At 34.9% G+C, this 22,835-nt stretch overlaps 1 protein-coding gene across 1 annotated transcript in view; it reads right to left on the reverse strand.

The window, feature by feature from the left end:
- eps8l2 (EPS8 like 2) overlaps window positions 1-22,835 on the reverse strand; it is a 56,240-nt gene that overhangs the window by 13,906 nt on the left and 19,499 nt on the right. Inside the window, exons 2-8 of the mRNA XM_056452075.1 lie at window positions 15,883-15,947; window positions 12,544-12,705; window positions 8,149-8,298; window positions 6,739-6,818; window positions 1,799-1,905; window positions 1,644-1,708; window positions 1,358-1,484 (exon numbers count right to left, since the gene is read on the reverse strand). Of these exons, the coding sequence (XP_056308050.1) occupies window positions 1,358-1,484; window positions 1,644-1,708; window positions 1,799-1,905; window positions 6,739-6,818; window positions 8,149-8,298; window positions 12,544-12,705; window positions 15,883-15,947 (756 nt within the window). The remainder of the gene's footprint in view (window positions 1-1,357; window positions 1,485-1,643; window positions 1,709-1,798; window positions 1,906-6,738; window positions 6,819-8,148; window positions 8,299-12,543; window positions 12,706-15,882; window positions 15,948-22,835) is intronic.

The raw sequence follows: 22,835 nt of genomic DNA on the forward strand, positions 1-22,835 counted from the left end.
ATGGCCTTAAACACCCAGCAGACACAAGACGTCAACATGACGTCAGATTGACTTTGTACCCTAACGTCATGGGGACGTTGCATTTTGTTTGGAAATTAAAATAGTGTTGACGCCAGAACCCAACATCAGGCCGACATCAAACGGCTAACCTAAAATCAACCAAATATCAATGTCTAATGATGTTACAGCTTGACGTTGTGTTGACGTTAGCACTTTGACGTCAATCAGATGATGGATTTTGGTTGCCATACCTGACGAAAAAATGTCAGTATTTGACATCAATATGACGTTGGTTAAAGATGTTGGTTCGATGTTGGATTTTGGTTAGCTTCTAACACAACTTAAAAATCAACCAAATATCAACGTCATTTGACGCCATTATTGGACATCAAAATAACATTGTCATTAGACGCTGGCTAGAGATTGAATTTTGGTCAGCTGACATCACAACCTAAATCTAACCTAATATTAACGTCTTATGATGTTGTGTGCCTGCTGGGCAATAACTAAATGCACTACAGAATGTTACGTTTACACATATCCACAAATTAGATGTAAATACAGCGTAAAACTCACTACTCATGAGTACTTTTGAAAGGGCTACGTTTGACTCATACTTTGAGTACTACAACAGATATTTTACTCCAGCGTTTCCCAACCCTGTTCCTGGAGGCACACTAACAGTACATATTTTGGATGTCTCCCTTTTCTGACCCATTAACTTCAGGTTTTGGAGTCTCTTCTGATGTTATGATAAGATGATTCAGGTGTGTTTGATTAGGGAGAGGTTGAAAATGTGAACTGTTGGTGTGCCTTAAGGAACAGGGTTGGGAAACACTGTTTTACTCTACTTGCACTACACTTTATAGGCAAGTAATGATACTTTAAGTATGATTTTTCAGTACTATTTCCATCACTGGTTGCCAGATAAACGAAGGAAGCCCAAATATGATCATGGGGAAACATCAACGCCTCTAGTGTCCATGGGAGTGAAATTTTAATCACATCTAACAAGCTAACCTCCTTAACACACATCCCCTAAACCTCACTCCTATCCGGGTCACGGCACCAGTTTTAGTTCCCCTTCCCATTACACAAAAAACCTTTACTAGCATGTGCAGGTTAACCAGATCATTATGAAAACTCATGCAGACTGGAAAAAAGTCAAATGTAAAATCCCACCCCAGTATTAGCATGGTTGCCAAATAAACAAAGGAAGCCCAAATATGGTCATGGCAAGTAAAAATCACAAAAGACTCTGAATGACAGATCCGCTAAATAAACTAGCATGCTAACTATAACTTTATGCAATGATTAAATGACTGTTTAATCATATTATTTTAACAAATGCATGTACCTGCCGGTCCTCTCTTCTTGTTTTTCTTGCTCCTGTTGCGCTGGTTGAGTTGTGCGAAAGCCTCTGCCGCTTTATGAAGACGCGCAACGAAGATCTCAATGTCGTCTAGAGAGCAGTTCAGGATTTGCTGATTGACACACAAACACATAGAGTGAAAACACAGGCTGAGTTACAGCGTTACAGCATCTGGGCTGATGTAACCACTAATCTGATACACTCAATGGTTGAGTGTGTTTCAGGTGTGTGTGCGCAGATATCCGGTGTTACGCGGTGACACCAAACTCACCACATCCTTCTCGATCCGCTGGGCCAGTTTCATGTTGGACTCGGGGTCCTGCATTGACAATTCATCTAAGACAAAAACACTGAGGATTTAGGATCAGTGCAATTTAATGTTTTAGTATCTACTGTAAGTAAGTGTTGTGTGTGTGTGTGGGGTACCTTTCATGTCTGTTGCTGCTACTCGACCTTTGACTCCAGGGCCAGGACTTGGCTCGGAGGGTGGGATGATGCTTTCTCGTTGATGTTTCATTTTTTCTTGGTTCAGCCTGATGTAGAGGAGTAAAACAGGGAATGTGATGGTCAATATTTACACTATCAATATTTGAGAGCTGTACCAAAAGTCTGCCACAACCATTGTTGCCAGATATAGCTGACTTTTTCCAGCCCAAAAGCTGTCCAAAACCCACCCAAATGCACACCAGAAAAACACCCAAAATATTAGATTAATATTTTATTTAATTTTAATATATTTAAATGGAAATTGACCTAGTTACTTTAACTGTTATAGTTTTTAACAATGCAGCAACCAATGCGGCAGTCACAGAACCACAACATAACCGGATCACATCGAAACACTGCCCCCTCGCACCCACACACTGCACTCAATGTTGTGTAGATTACACTACCTATTAAAGTATGTTTTACTTTCAAAATGGGGAATTAATTCGTCCCATTTGGCGTTTTAAATTCTTTTGAACATAATTAGGTGCTGCTCAATCAGACAAAGCTTCTATGTTTGTTCTTGCTGTCAACTGCGGAAAAAAATGATAGCTTAAAATGGCATGATAAACCACTGTGAGTTTAACTGCAGGCGCTGTGTGATGCGCGTGCGGGCGAAGGGGAGTCAGATTTCGATACATCTTTCCTTCACCTCCTCTTGCGGGTGGGCCCATACGGTTTGCGCTATGCACTGGTCACTACTAACTGAATGGAGTAGCAGCACAAAGATATGTTTTACTGAATAAGTTGCATATAAAATTTACGTTTGAAAACCTCCCAAATTTTGTCAACCCGTCTATGTCATTTTTTTACCCGCACGATCAAATTCAAAACTGCCCAATCTGGCAACACTGGCAACAACAGCAACATTACTGATAATTAAACACATTAAAGTTCATTATGGACAAAATATAAGCTGTTGGTTCCCTGCATATTTAATTTGATGAGAAGACAATCACTTAGTGCACTATTGTGGTTCAGGTGGCAATTTGAAAGTCTTACTGAGAAAAGTGCTGTACTGTAGAAAAATTAGTACTTAAAAAAATCAATATATCAATATTGTTTACTCTTATTTAAGGGGTATTTCATCCAAAAATGTCACATCTGTCATCATTTACTCACCCTTCACTTGCTCAAAATATATTTGAGTTTCTTACTTCTGTTGAACGCAAAAGCAGATACTTTGAAAAATGCTGATTGATGGTACCCACTGACTTGAATAGTAATGTTTTCTCCTACTATGGAAGCCAATGGATACCAATAACCAGTATTTTTCAAAATCCAAACGAGGGAGAGTAAATAGTCAGGTAATTTTTATTTTTGGGTGAACTGTCCCTTTAAAATGAAGTGGCAACACCCTGACAATGGCTTAAACCACCATAACATAAACTACTTAACAGCTAATTTTGACCAAATTAAAAGCTTTGCATTCTTATCATTAATGATTAGGGAAGATAATCGTTTAATCCATTATGACAAGCTTAGACTGTGAAGAATTGAAGAAATATAAATCACTGACTATTGACCTAAAACTAGTCAAACACACCAGAAACCACAATGAATTTAGCTTTAAATCACTTACCAACCACAAAGGAATGGAAAATGTGGGAAATGTTGACTAAAAATAATTCATTAAATATTTTTTAAAAAGTATAAAGACTGATTATGCTAGTACTTCACAATAATCACCTACTACCTTGAGCCTAAACCCAATGAAACACCTTAAATTGTTCTAATAGACCCTTAAGCCTCATAGCAAACACCTAGAACGAAGCCATCTTCTAGAAACTTCCTATAACTAACCAAACCTGATAGCCTTTATTCATTCATTCATTCATTCATTTTCTTTTCAGCTTAGTCCCTTTAATAATCCGGGGTCACCACAGCGGAATGAACCACCAACTTATCCAGCATATGTTTTACGCAACGGATGCCCTTCCAGCCACAACCCATCACTGGGAAACACCCATTCACTCTCATTCACACAAATACACTACGGACACTTTAGCTTACCCAATTCACCTATAGCGCATGTCTTTGGACTGTGGGGGAAACTGGAGCACCCGGAGGAAACCCATGCGAACACGGGGAGAACATGCAAACTCCACATAGAAATGCCAACTGACCCAGCCGAGGCTCAAACCAGCGACTTTCTTGCTGTGAGGTGACAGCGCTACCCACTACGCCACCGCGCTGCTCCTGATAGCCTTTATTGATTATAAATTATTATCGATTACAAATTATAATCTTTATTTAATTAGAAGTAAAGGGTGAAGACAATCCTTTAATGCAGGGGTGTCAAACGTAGTTTCTAGAGCATCACAGGCCTAAAGAGTTCAGCTTTAACCTTCATTAAATGGCTGAACCTAACCCTAACCCCAACCTTAACCTTAATAGACCCACCTAGAAAAAACCTCCTAAATAATCTTAAACCCCATAGACTTCCTAGATAGTGATTTATAACCCGATTGTAAGCTTTGTTTAATTAGAAGGCAATCCCTTAATGCAGAGGTGTCAAACTTAGATCCTAGAGGGTCACAGCCTTGAAGAGTTCAGCTTCAGCCTTAATTAAATGCACCTGATCCAGCTAATCTAGTCCTTCTGGCCTATTTGGAAACCACAGATATGTGTGTTCAGAGCAGGGCTGCAACTACGCTCTATAGCAAGACTTCACTAAAGTTTGATGTTTGCCATAATCAGGTGACAGTTTTCAGAACAGACAAGTTGAAAACAAAAAAAAATCAAAGATGAGACAGAAGAGGCATGCATTCATTCTGCATCGATCCAGCATAAAACTGCTTTGTCTATCAAAAACATTGAAACCTGATTACAGGAAGTGTTTATTGACTCCAATATTATACATTGTACAAAAATTTGACATGGTATTTGATAGTGTTTTGACATTTTGTTTATGTTTTGACATACACTTATTTAACAACACACTTTACATGCTAATTTGCACATAACAGCTGCACATATAACGTTGTATATAGTAATAAACACGTACATACACTTGTCAATCTGTATATTTGCATTCACTACTTACTCTATTTTTTTAAATATATTTATTATTTGTTGTTTGTCCTGTCTCTGTAATGCTGTTGCACTGTAGAAGCTCTGTCACGAAAACAAATTCCTCGTATGTGTGAACATACCTGGCAATAAAGCTCTATCTGATTCTGATTAAGGTGCCTTCATGAAGAGATCATTTCATAATTTCATAATTTTTTTTTTAATGTAGATTAATCTCACTGTAATCTTGGGATTATTCTAGATTAATCTAGATTAAAATGGCTCATTTGAATTCCACCGAAGGCATTCATAATATGTGTGCTACGCAAATAGTGACTAAAAGTAAGTCTTTGAGAATGGGTTTCTCAAGGCAAATGGCGCATTAGACCAGGGGCTCATCTCCTGTTTCCAAAATGCATCACAGACTGCTTGAGAAAATGTTCTACTATGATAATTGGTGATGAAAATAAATGATGTTCAATAAGATGTACCTTTGTTTACTAACTTTTTATTCAGTTAAACATGAATTTTGAACTGTAGGCCTACATAAACTCCAAACAGCAATTTTTGATGACCTTAATGCGACTGAAGTCATAACTGAACTAAACAGAAATGGAATTAAGATGTGGAGTATGCAGATATTAGTGGCATTACTGAAGTAAACGCCACAATCAAACTATTATATCATGTAGGACTTTTCGCCATATTTTCCAACAGGATCCACACACGCGGCTGTCAGTAAAGGACCACGTACGCACACACACCGTGAAATGCGGAAGTTTTTTCTTTCCATTCGGCATGCATTATTAAATTCCATAACACTCTCACCAGTTCTTACTCCTTATTTGCCTCTAATACCCCAGATTGTCACGGGGGCATGAATGAAATGTCCATGAGTTAAAGTGAAACTGCCGAACTGCAGTTAAAGTCACCCAAAATTACAGGAAACTCTTACATGAAAGCTCTTCACGTAAACACCTTCATTATATTACTGTCCATTAAGGCAAATAGCTAGATTACTGATGTCCACGTAAGCGCAGTCAGTCGTGTCTTCGAAGTAAGTGGAAGATCCAGAAGGGCATGCTGCTGATTTGATTCAGAAGGGCACTTTTTTGTCAGACGCTCACCCATCAGGTATACATCCGCGCTAAAAGTCATCATAGCTTGCGCAGAATAGACCCAGCTCCCAACCTAACTTTGAGAATAGATTAACGGCGATTTTTTTTTTGCGTGCGATAAAAGTCTTGTGTTAACGCTGATAACGGACCACCACTACTTTTAATCCAATTGAAAATATACTGTTTTGCTTAATATTTGTGTGCCATGATTTTTTTACTTTGTTAGCTTAGCAACATGCTAACTAAAACCTAATTAACTAATATTAATCCTTTTAATGTTACAAATGTCACATTAAAACATATACAGACTCATAAAACTGATCTGAGATCAGGTTATATCAGTTGTGAGACATCTTTCTGGTCACTCATTAGGCTGCATTTCGCTTAAGCTACCTAATTAAGTTTGTAATGGTGCTAACATGCATGCTAATGACTGTCGTACTACTATCTTCGATGACCTTTTAACCCTTTTTTTTTCAAGGAAGAAAGTCACACTGCTTCCAAAACACAAGTCTGCATGTAACCAAAGCCCACAGCCGATACTGCAGCATCCCTAAATAAATGAGCATCTATTATACACAAGATCACAGCAACCTCAGGGTAATTGTGCCTTTACTATCTGCCGATCCGGTTACATGTCTTTAAGATCAGTGACGTAAATAGACGTACAGTCTGTTCAGGACTCATTCTGGCTAGAAATTAGCTATTTAGTAATTAGTCATAAACACTCCGGTAGTTTTAGAGACTCACTTTAGCGTCTGCGGTCGCATCTTCTTGCCACGTGCATTGTCTCCCAGAGCGCTATCGATGTCAGCGTGCACCATCTCGGCCTAAAACACAAAGACATGCTATTATGCCTCTTTTTACAAGATGTAAAATAAGTCTCTGGTGTTGCTAGAGTGTGTATGTGAAGTTTCAGCTCAAATAATGTTTTATAACTCTTCGAAACGACCCCTTTCAGGCTTTGATCTAAATCGTGCCATTTTGGTAACTGTCCCTTTAAATTCAAATGAGATTATGACCTTTTAAAAAAAGAGGGGGGAGCTACAAATGCCAATGTATCAGCATAGTGGCAGATTCAAAAACAAGACTAAGGTCTTATTGTAATGAGGAAGAGATGGTCACTAGTGGGCGGGGCTTTCCCCCTCTGATGACACATGTCAATCAAAGTGTTTCTGCAGACTGTTTAAATGACGTGTCATTATAAAAAATAGAATTAATACATTTTTACCATTAGAAGCTGCTTATATTCACACACTGTTGGCAAACAATTGTGTTTAAACTCCTTATAAAGGTGATTTTTGCTATAATAGCTCCCCTTTGAATAAGAAAGCTCTCAACATTCAACAGAAATAACAGTAAATTAGGATTTACAAAGCAAGAATAGAAGAGTTCATAACTATAATTGTAATGGCAGAGGAACAATGGGTCTCATTCACTCATAATTATTGTCATCTTTGTTTTTATTAATTATTATAATGTATTTAATATTAATTCACAACATGTGCTTATGCAAATGAGCTTGTTTTTTAACTCATTCCTCTGAAATCTTCTAAATGAGCGCCTGCCAGTACAAGGTTAGTCATTTGCATAATACACGCCCACCCCAGCTCCTTATATGGCTTTCCACAAAGCACCACTCTCATGTATTTTGCATCATCCTTTTCAGTGTGCTCTATGAGTCAAAAAACGTATTTTATATACAAACATTGAGTAAAACTTTACAAAAAGGCTTGTTAATGAATATACCAACATGATCAAACAATGAATAATACACTTAATAATACAATAATACATTTATTATGATATTAATTCATCTTTGTTTACATTAGTTAAGGAAAATGAAGCCAATTATTGTAAGTTCTTGTTCATTCACAGTGCATTAATGTTCATTTGGATTTTAATAATGCATTAGTAAACATTAAACGATGATTAATAAATGCTTTACAAGTTTGTTTGTTATTAGTTCATGTTACAAAATATATTAAGTTACATTAACTACTGAAACCTTATTGTAAAGTGTGACCAGAAATTGTATATATTAAATGTTTCCATTTTTACTGACATATTTTTTACCAGCAATCCTGATCATAACTACACAAATATGTATAATTGTTTAGTGTTCAGGTTGTTTAAATAACGCCGCTGTTGTTTTCTCACCTCCACCTCGTCGCAGTAGAAGAAGTGAATGTCTGGCTTGTGCTGTTCATTGTCCTGGCAGACGAGCAGAAGAACTGAAGGATATCTGGTCTGGTTCAGGAGCGTCTGACAGTGATGAACTGTGGCCAGAGGAAAGTTTTCAAGCTCTTCCTGAGAGAAGGAAAGACGTCAGAAGAATTAGACACTTTTAAAATGAACGATAGCATCTCCAATTTAACCCTAAATGGCTTGCTATAAAATCTAAAAAAAAAATAAATAAATAAATAAATGGAGTTCAAGATAAATGTGTATTATATATTAAATATAAAATTACAGTTATAAATTACATTTTTAAAAAGATAAAGCACATAACTGAATAATGAATTACATCAATAAGCAAAAAAAATAAAATAAACGACATTTCTTTAAAATGTTATTATCTATAGCATTTATATATTATATATTATAAATGATATGTTATTATGTAATATATACATATTTAATTTTATTCATTTATTATGTTTTTAAAGCGACTGTTAACATTTAGAAAATTTTACTAAATTATTTTCCAATTATTTTTCCAATAAATGTTTTGGATTTTTAATAGGATTATAAATGACATACTATATATTGTATATATTAAAAATTGTTATATAATATATACATACTTTATTTTATTTATTTATTATGTTTTTTAAGTAACTGTCAACTTTTACAAAATGTAACTAAATTATTATAATTTTTTTAAATATGAAAATGTTTTTTATTTTAAATGGTATAATAAATATCATATTATATATCGTATATATTATAAACTATTTGCTATTATATAATATATACATATTTTATTCATTTATTTATGATGCTTTTAAAGCAACTTTCAACATTTACAAAACGCAACAAATTTTTTTTACAATTTTTTAAAAATATGAAATTTATATTTATATATACAGTTGAAGTCAGAATTATTATCCCCCCTGAATTATTAGCCCCCCTGTTTATTTTTCCCCCCAATTTCTGTTTAACGGAGCGAAGATTTCTTCAACACATTTCTAATCATAATAGTTTTAATAACTCATCTCTAATAACTGATTTCTTTTATCTTTGTCATGATGACAGTAAATAATATTTGACTAGATATTTTTCAAGACACTTCTATACAGCTTAAAGTGACATTTAAAGGCTTAACTAGGTTAATTAGGTTAACTAGGCAGGTTAGGGTAATTAGACAAGTTATTGTATATTGATGGTTTGTTCTGTAGACTATCGAGAAAAAAAATTAGCTTAGAGGGGCTAATAATATTGACCTTAAAATGGATTAAAAATTAAAAACTGCTTTTTATTATAGCTGAAATAAGAAGAAAAGAAGAAAAAATATTATCAGACATACTGTTAAAATTTCCTTGCTCTGTTAAACATCATTTGCGAAATATTTAAATAGAAAAGAAAATTAAAAAGGGCGTTAATAATTATGACTTCAACTGTATATATGTATAAATGTTAAATGTTATGTTAAATAAATAAATAAAAATAATAAAAAAAAAAAAAAAAAAAAAAAAAAAAAAAAAAAAATATATATATATATATATATATATATATATATATATATATATATATATATATATATATATAAAATGGTATTATAAATAATATATTATATATTGCATATATTCTAAATTATATTTAATTTTTCATGTTTTTTAAAGCAAGTGTTAACGTTTACAAAATTTTACAAAATTATTTTACAATTGTTTTAAATATGAACATTTTTTTATTTATTTTAAATAGTAGTATAAATATCATATTATATACTGTATATATTATAAATTATGCTATTATATAATATATACTTTTTTATTCATTTATGTTTTTTAAGCAACTGTTAACATTTACAAGCTTTAACTCAACAATTTTTCAATTATATTTTAAAATATGAAAATAACATTTTAATTTATTTTAACATTTAAAATATTTTAAATAACATATTGTGTATATATTATATACTATTATATAATATATACATATTTTATTTTATTTATTTATTATGTTTTTAAAGCAACATTTACAACTAAATTATTTTTGAATTTTTTTTAACAAAAGCAAATACACATATATATAAATATATAAATATATACATATGTATATATATATATATATATATATATATATATATATATATATATTATTTTATTTTATTTATTTGTTTTGTTTCTTTAATTCAACTGTCAACAACTATTTATATAAATCTGAAATAACCATGCTGATGAACTTTGACTTTAAAAACACTGTTTATGACTAATGAGATTAAAGATCTGTTTGCACTAATGAAAACAGTCACGTACTACCAGAATAATAATATTAATTGATAATAGATCAACAAAGCACGATTTACACACTTAAACAAAAATGCTGACTGCCTTTGACCATAAAACAATAATTATAATCATTAATGCGATAAAAGCCCAGGTAATGTTGCCACTAATAATAACAGTGACATATTACTAGAATAATATGTACTAAATGTGTGCTTTAAATGTAAATACATAGATTCAGTAATAAAAACACACACACACAAACACACACACACACAAAGCACGTATAACTGAATGTGCAGAAATAAATGAATCAATTTACTGTAGAAAACTCAATGGTTCATATTTTATTTATTTATTTATTTCTTTATTTATTTATTAATTTATCTATATTTAAATACAAGTTAAATCAATTAAAATATAATTATTTAATATTCCTGTAAATGCTTAATAAAAAAACAAAATTGAACCTGACGACCTTTGACTCTAAATATGGCGATTATAATCATTAATGAGGTCAAAGATCTGCCAATGTTGGCACTTACAGAAACGCTCACATATTACCAGAACAATGATGTCATAATCATAATAACTTCACACAATTTCACAATCAAGTTATTGCGGAGGGGGTCGGATTACACTGGCCGCAGGATTTATCCAACAGACAGGTGTGGATAATGGAAATTATCTGCCTTATTTCCTTGATCTGAAGTGTGTTTTAGAGTATGTTTTATTGAGCATTAGTCTGGAATACTGCATTCTGATTGGTCAGTCGTGACTTTCCAAGGTATGTTATTCCCAGATAACAACCACTAAATAATACAGGCTCATCCGGAAACTTCGAATACTCCATTCACCTGTTATCGTTTCTGTCAGCTTTGTGTTTCTGACTGTTTGGCGCCATCTTGTGTCTGAATAATGCACAGGTTAGTGTATACTCCATCAGGTGTTTTCGTTTCGGTCAGCTTTGTGTTTCTGACTGTTTGGCACCATCTTGTGTCTGAATAATGTGCAGATTAGTGTATACTCCATCAGGTGTTTTCGTTTCGGTCAGCTTTGTGTTTCTGACTGTTTGGCACCATCTTGTGTCTGAATAATGTGCAGATTAGTGTATACTCCATCAGCTGTTTTCGTTTCTGTCAGCTTTGTGTTTCTGACTGTTTGGCGCCATCTTTTGTCTGAATAATGTGTAGGTTAGTGTATACTCCATCAGCTGTTTTCGTTTCTGTCAGCTTTGTGTTTCTGACTGTTTGGCACCATCTTGTGTCTGAATAATGCACAGGTTAGTGTATACTCCATCAGGTGTTTTCGTTTCGGTCAGCTTTGTGTTTCTGACTGTTTGGCACCATCTCATGACTAAATAATGTGCAGGTTAGTGTATACTCCATCAGCTGTTATCGTTTCCGTCAGTTTTGTGTTTTTGACTGTTTGGCGCCATCTTGTGTCTGAATAATGCACAGGCTAATGTATACTCCATCAGGTGTTTTTGTTTCTGTCAGCTTTGTGTTTCTGACTGTTTGGCACCATCTTGTGACTGAATAATGTGCAGGTTAGTATATACTCCATCAGCTGATCTTTTGGCACCATCTTGTGTCTGAATAATGCACAGGTTAGTGTATACTCCATCAGGTGTTTTCATTTCTGTCAGCTTTGTGTTTCTGACTGTTTGGCACCATCTTGTGTCTGACTAATACGCAGGTTAGTGTATACTCCATCAGCTGTCCATAAACTACTGTGGCTCAGAACAATGTTTTGTGTCTTATTTTTATGTTTTGTGGCAAGTAGCCATTTAATAAGCAGGATAAAGTACATCTAGGACAGTTGTTTTCGTAGAATAAAGCCTTTCGGTTTTATATAACAGTGCTCTGCTTTACGTTGGAGTTTATTCTCCGATAACAACCTCATGGATATACTTTATCCCCAACTTAGACTCCAACTGGTACAAACTGCGAGCCCAAAATGAGACAGGATTCTCCATGACACAAAATGAGCAAGAGTTGACTGAATTGTGATGCATGGAATTTAAAAATGCATGTGGTCAATATGGGTTTTAGATTTGTTTGAATGTGCTTCGACTGGTTTACCCATACATGATCAGACTCACCTTGGTCTCGCAGTCCAGCAGTTTGATGGATTTGTCCGTCACCTGCAGAAGCATTTCTTGTGTCCAGATTTTGTCTTTGGAGTCTAGCAGCTTCAGCTTTTTAATGGCATCTTCTACTGTAGCGATGGCCTCTGTTTTATCCATGACGAATGTAGAGAGATGCTAAAAAAAAAGAGATTAGCTTTTAGAATGATATAATAAATGCAAAATAAATGAAATTCAGTTCTGACATCCAAATTTTAGGTAATTTTCCATGTGAATTAAATAGGTGACAAAGGAAATTTAGATTTTGAGCTTAAAATAGACCAGAAAGAGATCTTTTTTATTGATGTTTTTGCATTGGATAATGATTGATGAATTCTAATTTAGATTTACTTGTTTTAATCCTTAGTTCCAATGCTTTTTTAACAAATGATATTTTAATCTTTACGTCAAAATTATTTACTAAATAAAAAATAATAAAAAGTAATAAAAAAATAATAATAAATAATAATAAAAAAGTCAAAAAATTTTGCAATATTTTTTGCCTGATAAGCAACAGACTTTTGAGACTGATTATTATTACTTTTAATATAATAATAATAATTATTATTAATTATATAAATTATGTATAGACTGATGGATTAAATATGAGTTAAAAAATCTAAGGAATATAATTAGATTTCTCTCATTATTTCCTGCAAGCTGCAAACACTACATTTCTTCTCAATCTTTTTCCTGTGCAATTTTTCAGAGCAACAATTTGAGTTGCTCCAAATTTAATTGCAAAGGGATTTAGAACAAGTACAGAGATATTCAAGAGATCTTGTGTTATTATCAGAAGTAAACAATTATGGTCTAAACATACCGACATATTGTCTCTTTCTAAATGGCGTTGGGTGTTGCTCTGCATCAACATCTTAAAGGAATTAATTGTCATTTCAATCTAGTGAGTAATGTTTGCCCACACGGCCTTATAATATTTTTATATCCACTTCAGCACTTTAACCACACAGCTGTGTGTGTGTGTGTGTGTGTGGGTGTGAGTTTCCATGTCACAATACTATGTGACAAACAGTGATCCCTCCCCATCAAAGAGAACAAATTATTCAAAGCGTCATACATGATTCATAAGCAGCTTAAGTCGTGTCGCTGGTTATATAATGCAAGGCGATCTCACCATGGCGGCTGTGGATTAAGCAGACAATCCAAACACATACACGTTTATTGACACATCTGATCAGACTCTACCCGGAGGGCCGAAAGATGAGAACAGGATGTAGTTCAACCGACTTTCGACTGCACAAAGGGAAGTTTACCTCGCTGAGCTCGCAATGAGATTATCACTAAAGGATTTGCACAAATAAAATTTGTTTATGAGAGGGTAGGTCAGTGGTTTTCATGAAGCTGTTTAGCTAAACTTGACAAATGCTAATGCTTGAGCCAACAGACTATGAAAGTGTACACAAGAATACACAGAATGAACAAGTTTTCTTAGAACTACTAAGGATTCAATTCTATAAGGTGAATCTTATCCCCCTAAGAAATCAGGAATATGCTAAACAAAAATCAATATCCATGTACAGTATCATTGCCTTAAATCCATGCCAACACACAAGCAAGCACTTAGCAATGCTTTAAAACCATGCAATTACCATACCAGGCACCTAGCAACACCCTAAAATTGCCTGAACACTCTCACAACAAACTAATAATGCCTAACTAGCAATCTACTTTAAACGCCCTAACCAACCTTAAATACCCTAAAACCACTCTAACACCCTAGTAACTAACTTTAAATGCCACAAAACCATCAAAATACTCTAGTAACTAACGATCAATGCCCTAAAACCACTTAAACACCCTAGGAACTAATAATCAATGCCCTAAAACCAATCAAACACCCTAGTAACTAACTTTAAATGCCACAAAACCATTGAAACACTCTAGTAACTAATGATCAATGCCCTAAAACCACTTAAACACCCTAGGAAATAATGATCAATGCCCTAAAACCACTCAAACACCTTATTAACTAAAGATCAATGCCCTAAAACCAATCAAACACCCTAGAAACTACCTTTCAATGCCATAAAACCACTTAAACACCCTAGGAACTAATGATCAATGCCCTAAAACTACCCAAACATCCTAGTACCTAACTTTCAATGCCATAAAACCACTTAAACACCCCAGGAACTAATGATCAATGCCCTAAAACCACTCAAACACCCTAGTAACTAACGATCAATGTACTAAAACCAATCAAACACCCTAGAAACTACCTTTCAATGCCATAAAACCACGTAAACACCCTAGGAACTAATGATCAATGCCCTAAAACCACCCAAACATCCTAGTACCTAACTTTCAATGCCATAAAACCACTTAAAACACCCTAGTAACTAATGATCAATGGCCTAAAACCACTCAAACACCCTAGTAACTAACGATCTATGCACTAAAACCACTCAAACACCTTATGAACTAAAGATCAATGGCCTAAAACCACTCAAACACCCTAGTAACTAATGATCAATGCCCTAAAACCACTTAAACACCCTAAGAACAAACGTCAATGCCCTAAAACCACTCAAACACCCTAGGAACTAATGATCAATGCCCTAAAACCACTCAAGCACCCTAGTTAACTACTGATCAATGCCCTAAAACCACTCAAACACCCTAGTAACTAATGTTCAATGTTCTAAAACCATTTAAATAACCTAGTAACTAATGACTAAGACTGCCTAAAAACTGGTTTAATAAAATAAAGATATATAAATATCACTAATATGTTTTAAATAACATTTTGCGTGCCTAAACTCAGATGACACTGGCACGATGCCTCTGATATCACAAACCTGTGTAAGCATTCGAGACCTGATATGACTGCTGCTGGCGTGGGTGTTTTATCAACTTCATGCGTGTTTAAAAGCAAGAAAAGGAGATAAGAGAGACTATATAGTCTTCATTGGGTAGTAGTCTTTACTTAAGAGAAGGGTGAAAGCGGGGAAAAATAGACGAAGGAAAGTTCAACATAATGTCTCAAAGTGCCGTTTGTTTAACAATACTGGAAATCACTGAGGGGTTCTTTGAGGTAAAAATCACCAATCGGCCAATCAAATACGCTAGCTGTTTTATAATGCCGATTTCAGGACGCAGATTGCGTTATCTCCACTCAAACGGAGGTTAACTCTGCCCTGACAAATCTCTGTGGTGATCAAGTGACCTGATTGCTTTATTATAATATCAAGTTGAATCATGTTAAATATTAAACCGAACTCTCGGCGGAAAGGTTTAGCCAATAAACAAGCTAGAAGAGAAGAAACAAAAGTCAAGATTTGGCATCGCGCTCACCTGCACATGGTACTGCGACGTCTCTTGCATGATGACGTTCGAGTTCGAGTACTTCTTTCGCTGTTCTGAAAGAAACAAAGACACAGGCATCTTTAATTTTATTCGTTTATCTTTACAATTGCTCATACACTTGAAGTCAAAATTATTCGCACTCCTGTGATTTTTCTTAAAAATATTTTCCAGATGATGTTTAACAGAGCAAGGAAATTTTCACAGTATTTCCCATAATATTTTTTCTTCTGGAGAAAGTCTGATTTGTTTTATTTCGGTTAGAACAAAATCAGTTTTTAATTTTATTAAAACCATTTTAGGGTCAATATTATTAGCCCCCTTAAGCAATATTTGTTTTCCATTGTCTACAGAACAAACCACGTTTATACAATGACTTGCCTAATTCCCCTAACTTGCTTAATTAACTTAGTTAAGCCTTTAAATGTCACTTTAACCCTTTGACTGCTCGCTTTACCAAATGGTTGACCATGTTTTGACTGTTTTAAATGATGACCGTTAAAGTCATTTAAACAATGACTGATTTAAATAATGATTTACACACACAGCATTGTTGGTAATACGTAATCTTGTTGCATTACTACACTTGATTTTGGTTTTATTGTAAAAAAAAGAACAAGAAAACATGTTAAATGAGAATCTGAAATATTTTATGCCATACTTCAACAAATAAAGATGATTTAGTATTCAAAAATGTTTTATTTTGAATATTTTTTTAAATAAACTGGTCTTACGATTCATATTTTTCATATTTTTTATAGTATATGTATTAATTCCGGTACTTTTATCATAAACCGACAAATAAACCATATGGTAGAGGTTGATATTTTAGAAAATATGGGATGTGTTGGGAAAAAAAATACATTAGGAGTTAAGAAATGCAATCCAAACATTTTTTTTCATGGTTGGGTAGTTAAAGTTGAATGCTAGTATCTTGAAAAATGTCTAGTCAAATATTATGTACTGTCATCATGGCAAACATAAAAGAAATCATTTATTAAAACAATTATGTTTAGAAATGTGTTAAAAAATATATACAGCGTTATTACCGGTAAACAGAATTTGGGGAGAATAATTCAGGAGGGCTAATAATTCTGAGATCAACTGTATGCAAAGAAAGATATTTCAAGGAAACTAAACACTCAAGGCAAAAAACAAACCTGAAAAGTGCCACATTTTGGATCGTCTAGATCGCGAACGCAAGGCGTTTCATGTACACGATTGCAAACACTGATGAAACAATTGCATTGTAGTAAACTCCATGTTAGAATAAAACAAGATCAGTTTACATTAAGCCAAAATCAAGTCAAACAATCGTTAAGCACCTTAAAATTCTCATTCCTACCTTTCGAAGCCAACAAATTCGATATCAACTTTCGGTCTACAAATCTGCTGTATATATCTCCATGGTTTTAATAGTAAAAAAGTCTGTTTATTTCCAGCTGAAACGCTCCGATCTGACAGACTTACGACCGGGAAATGTTCTGACAGGCTGGAATTGCGTTTCACCTGCCTCTTTTATCCGAGGTCAAAGGTCAGACCGTGTGACACATGTAAACCCTTCCTTTAACATCCTATCATATCATATCGCTGTTTGTTTTACAGCGTAGCTATAAATCAGCTCAGCGCTGTGGGTTTCACTAAAACACTTGACGTTTGCTTTCGGATCTACTCGTACACAAACTTCAGCTGCTGTTTTATTCCAGATTGAGAACTTCTGACACAATTAAGAGACATTAAATATTTGATTACTGTGTAGGAGTCATCTCTGTTAGGCAAGCATTTCAACACTAGTATATGGGTTAAGGTTTAAAAGCATTTAACAGACTTGTGAAGTTTAGCTCAAGGTTAAAGCGCATAATGAAAGGCGATTGTCTTTTAAAAGCATGTTTTAGTGCGTTTACTGTGTTTATGGTGTTCTTTTGAGGTCTGGTTATGAACGCTGATAACAATGTTATGTCATGTTGTTTGTAATGGTTACATATGTATGGGTGGTGGTAAGTTTCTTCATGAATGTTTTTGAAGCTTGTCATTATGGCTTTTTGTCCTTACACTGGTGAGTTGATCCATTCAGATAAGAGAATCAAATGTGATAGTGAACATGTGAATGAATCATTGCAAGTGATGATGACTTTCCTGTCATTTAGAACTGCAACACATCCCAAAAATTGGGACAGGAGCAGATTATGGCTAGTAATCAGGTAAATTGTTTAAATTATGATGTGATTTTAAACAGGTGATGTCAACAGGTAATTGTAATTATGATTTGGTACAAAAGCAGCATCCAATGAAGGTCTAGTCCTTTAGGAGCAAGGATGGGCCAAGGATCACCAGTTTGCAAACAAATAGGTAAGAAAATTATTGAAATGTTTAAAAACCTCATGTTCCTCAAATAAAGAGAGGAAAACATTTGGATATTTCAGCTTCAACAGTGCAGAACATCAATAATTGATTCAAGGAATCTGGAGGAATTTCAGTGCGTAAAGGACAAGGGCGCAAGCTTAAGCTGAACAACCTTGATCTCTGATCCCTCAGGCAGCACTGCATCAAGAATCCTCATTCATCTATAAGCGATATCACCACATGGGCTAAGGACTACTTCGGCAAACCTTTAAATAGGAAAACTGTACTGTGCCAAAAGGAAGCCCTATGTTAACAGTGTCCAGAAGTGCTGTGGACTTCTCTGAGCTCGAAGGCATCTGGGATGGACATCACACAGTGGACTGTGTGGTCAGATTAATCAGTATTTCAGGTATTTTTTGGGAGAAATGAATGCTGTGTGCTCCGGACCAAAGAAAAAAAGGATCATCCAGACTGTTAAAAGCAACAAGTCCAAAGACCTAGAGTCTGTCATGGTATGGGGTTGTGTCAGTGCCTTCTGTGATGGCACCATTAATGCTGAGAAGTACATAAAGACTTTGGAGCACAATATGCTGCCTTCTTATAGGTACTTGACTGGGCTGTCTGCAGTCCTGACCTGTCTCCAAAAGAAACCGTGTGGTGCGCTTTGAAGAGCAAAATGCAAAAACGATAACCCCATGCTGTTTTCCACCTTAAGACTTGTTTGCAGGAAGAATGGGACAAAATTACACCTTAAACACTTCATCACTTGGTGTCTTCAATCTCTGAACATCGTGTAGGTGTTGTGAAAAGGACAGCATTACAAAGTGTTAAACGCTTTACTGTACTAACTATTTTGAAATGTGTTGCAAGAACCAAAATTGGAATACGTGATTATTTTGGGGGGAAAAAACTATAAAAATCATGAGGAACATATTAAATAATGTTTGTTGTATTGTCTGCAATGAAACACAAGTTAAAATAAATTTAGAAATCACTTCTTTCTTATTTGCGTTTTCCATACTGTCCCCTCTTTTCTTTGATTTGGGGTTGTATATATATCATGACCATGATTGACGAAACTTTGTTTTTTAAATAATTGATTTTTATGCAGTTTTTATTGCTGCTTTCTGATTTCCAATATTGAACATTCGTTTTGGAACGCTCAAGTGTTACATATTAGATTGTCCCCAACTATTTCTGTGTTTAAGTCTGCTTTAAAGACCCAACTACTTTTCTCTTTGTTTTAACACTTATTTACAACTGGTTATATTTTTGCGTTCACTGATTAATCTGAAGTGTTTGTACATTTGTTAACTTTTATTTTATTTTCTACTCTTATCTTTTCTTTTAATATTATATTTTACTACTCCTATAGACAGCACTTTGGTCAACTTTGGTTGTTTTTTAAATGTGGTTTAGAAATAAGAATTATAAATCAAATTTAAATTAAATAATACAATTAAATGAAATTAAATTAAACACTACTATTCAAAAGTTGCTTGCGGCACAGTAGCTCAGTGGTTAGCACTGTCACCTCACAGCAAGAAAGTCACTGGTTCGAGACCCTGCTGGGTCAGTTGGCATTACTGTGTGGAGTTTGCATGTTCTCCCCAGTTTCCTCCGGGTGCTCCGCTTTCCGCCACAGTCCAAACATATGCGCTAAGCTAAATTGGCCCTAATGTATGTGTATGTGTGTGTGAATGTAAGACTCTATGGAGATATATATATAGTATAGCCAGAGAGGCAATTGCAGATTAGGAATGAAAGTGGAGACTAAACAGTTGCGTTTTTAGTTGTTTCTTGAAGACAGCAAGTGACTCTGCTGTTCTGATGTAGTTAGGGAGTTCATTCCACCAACTGGGCAGATTGAATGTGAGAGTTCGGGAAAGTGATTTCTTCCCTCTTTGGGATGGAACAACGAGGCGACGTTCATTCACAGAACGCAAGTTTCTGGAGGGCACATACATCTGCAGAAGTGAGAGCAGATAAGAAGGAGCAAAGCCAGAGGTCGCTTTGTAAGCAAACATCAGAGCTTTGAATTTGATGCAAGCAGCAACTGGCAGCCAGTGCAAACGGGTGAGTAGCGGAGTGACATGTGCTCTTTTGGGTTCATCAAAGACCACTCGTGCTGCTGCGTTCTGAAGCAGCTGAAGAGGTTTGATAGAATTAGCTGGAAGCCCGGCTAGCAGAGAGTTGCAATAATCCAGTTTGGAGAGAACAAGAGCTTGAACAATGAGTTGAGCTGCATGTTCAGATAGGTTTGGTCTGATAATTTTTTTATTATTATTATTAAAATTACAGTAAAAACTGAATTTTTTGTTTTCTATTTTAATATTTATTTAAATTTATTAAAATTATTCTTGTGATAACTAAGCTGAAGGATTAAAATAATTCTTTCAGTTTCCAGGGTCTTCAAATATCGTGCAGCCCTAATATCATCCATCTCTAGTTCAAACAGCACAATTATTGTCAACCCAGAGGTTTGCAATGTTTAGATCTCCCTGGTCGCGAGCTGTCGACATGCTGCGAAGCGTTTGGAGTAAATGTCAGACATGAATAACACATGCACGCAGATCGGCTTTCACAAAGACGACGGCACGGTCCAAACTGTTAGGACTCTCTCCATCCAGCAGGAAGACAGGAAAAAGTGTGAAGACGACTTCCTGGAGAGATGGAGAGAGCGATAAACGGGGGGAGGGGCTGCGAGAGAATGTACCTCTGATACCTGATCCCGTAAAGCAGCTGATAAGAACATGTGCTCATTTAGAGGTAATGATTAGCTCTGGTCACTTAACCCAGAGACTCACACAGGCCGATGACCCAATCTCTCGCTATCTGACTCTCTATCTCACAATTCAGTTTCAGGTTAATGTGCTTCGCTGGCAGGACAAAATCTGCGTTCTTAATCTACTGTATATACAATTATTAGCTCTCCTGAATTATTAGCCCACCTGTATATTTCCCCCCAATTTCTGTTTAACAGAAAGAAGATTTTTATAATACATTTCTAATCATAATAGTTTTAATAACTCATTTCTAATAACTGATTTCTTTTATCTTTGCCATGATGACAGTAAATAATATTTGCCTATATATTTTTAAGATAATAGTGTTTCGCTTAATGTTACGGGTACCGGCGGCAGAACTCGTAGGCAGATTAAAAGTGCCTGAATTATCAGGAGAAACAAAATCACATTGAGACTTCAGTGTCTTTCCCCAGGCGCAGCATAGTAGCATCTGAAGTAAACACAACGAGTATCGCCATGGAAACCCACAGCGCAAGCTTTCTCAACTGCTGATGTTATTTTGTTTCAAACACAGTCATTAGTAGTGATAATAAATTACTTCCCTACTGAAAAAAAACAGCTTAAACCAGCCTAGGTTGGGTGGCTGGTTTTAGCTGGTCGACCAGGCTGGTTTTAGAGGGGTTTTGGCCATTTCTAGGCTGGTTTCCAGTCATGTCCAGCCTGGTCTTAGCTGGTCAGGCTGGAAAATGACCAGCTAAAACCAGCTTGACCACCTAGCCAGGCTGGGAGCCCAGCCAAATCCAGTTATGTCCAGCTTAAACCAGTGTGGTCAAGCTGGTTTTAGCTGATCATTTTGCTGCCTGACCAGCTAAGACCAGGCTGGAAATGGCTGGAAACCAGCCTGGAAATGGCCAAAACCCCTCTAAAACCAGGCTGGTCAACCAGCTAAAACCAGCCAACCAGCCTAGGCTGGTTTAAGCTGGATTTTTCAGCAGGGTTTTGACAGTATATAAATAAATAAATTAATTAATTAATTAATTAATAACGAAACAAATATTGATATAGTGAATACACAATGGTGTATCACATTAACATGACATTTAAAGGCTTAACTAGGTTAATTAGACAAGTAAGGGTGATTAGGTAAAATATACTACCTTAGGGAAAAGAAATTGCTTAGGGGGGCTGATAATATTGACCTTAAAATGGTCTTTAAAAATGCAAAGTTGCTTTCATTCTAGCCGAAATAAAACAAATTTCTCCAGAAGAAAAAATATTATAGGATTTACTATGTGAATTCTATTGCTCTACTAAACATCATTTGGGAAATATTTGAAAAATATTTTTTTTTTATAATTTTGGCTTCAGTTTGAACCAGTCAAAAACAGTCAAAACCTTAATTAAGGTTACTATTAGAGCTGCACGATTCTGGCTAAAATGAGAATCGCGTTTTTTTTTGCTTAAAATAAAGATCACGATTCTGTAGATGTAAAATAAAGGTTAATATGAGTCGGCTATTAGTATTGACATGGTAAAACAACAATAATAATATTATGTGTAGCTCTACTGGTTTCTTTAAATAATTCTATTCAACTTATAATAATTCTGATGTTGAATTATGTTTGAGATGTATGCTTGCAATCTGTCATTGACAATTAGACCATTTTATTCACTGGTAAAATCAACATTATATAGGCTAGAGTAGTTATACTGACACTGTAAACATTTATTTTTATGCACAACACTGTGTGTTCCCTATGAAAGAAAAAAACATATTAAATGCTTGTCGTAATCATTACTCTAAAATGCGATTTGATTATTTAAATGATGTGCACGCTTTCGGTTTCATTTTTA

This window comes from Danio aesculapii, chromosome 25 (assembly GCF_903798145.1).
Source record: "Danio aesculapii chromosome 25, fDanAes4.1, whole genome shotgun sequence".
NCBI classification, from domain to species: Eukaryota; Metazoa; Chordata; class Actinopteri; order Cypriniformes; family Danionidae; genus Danio; species Danio aesculapii.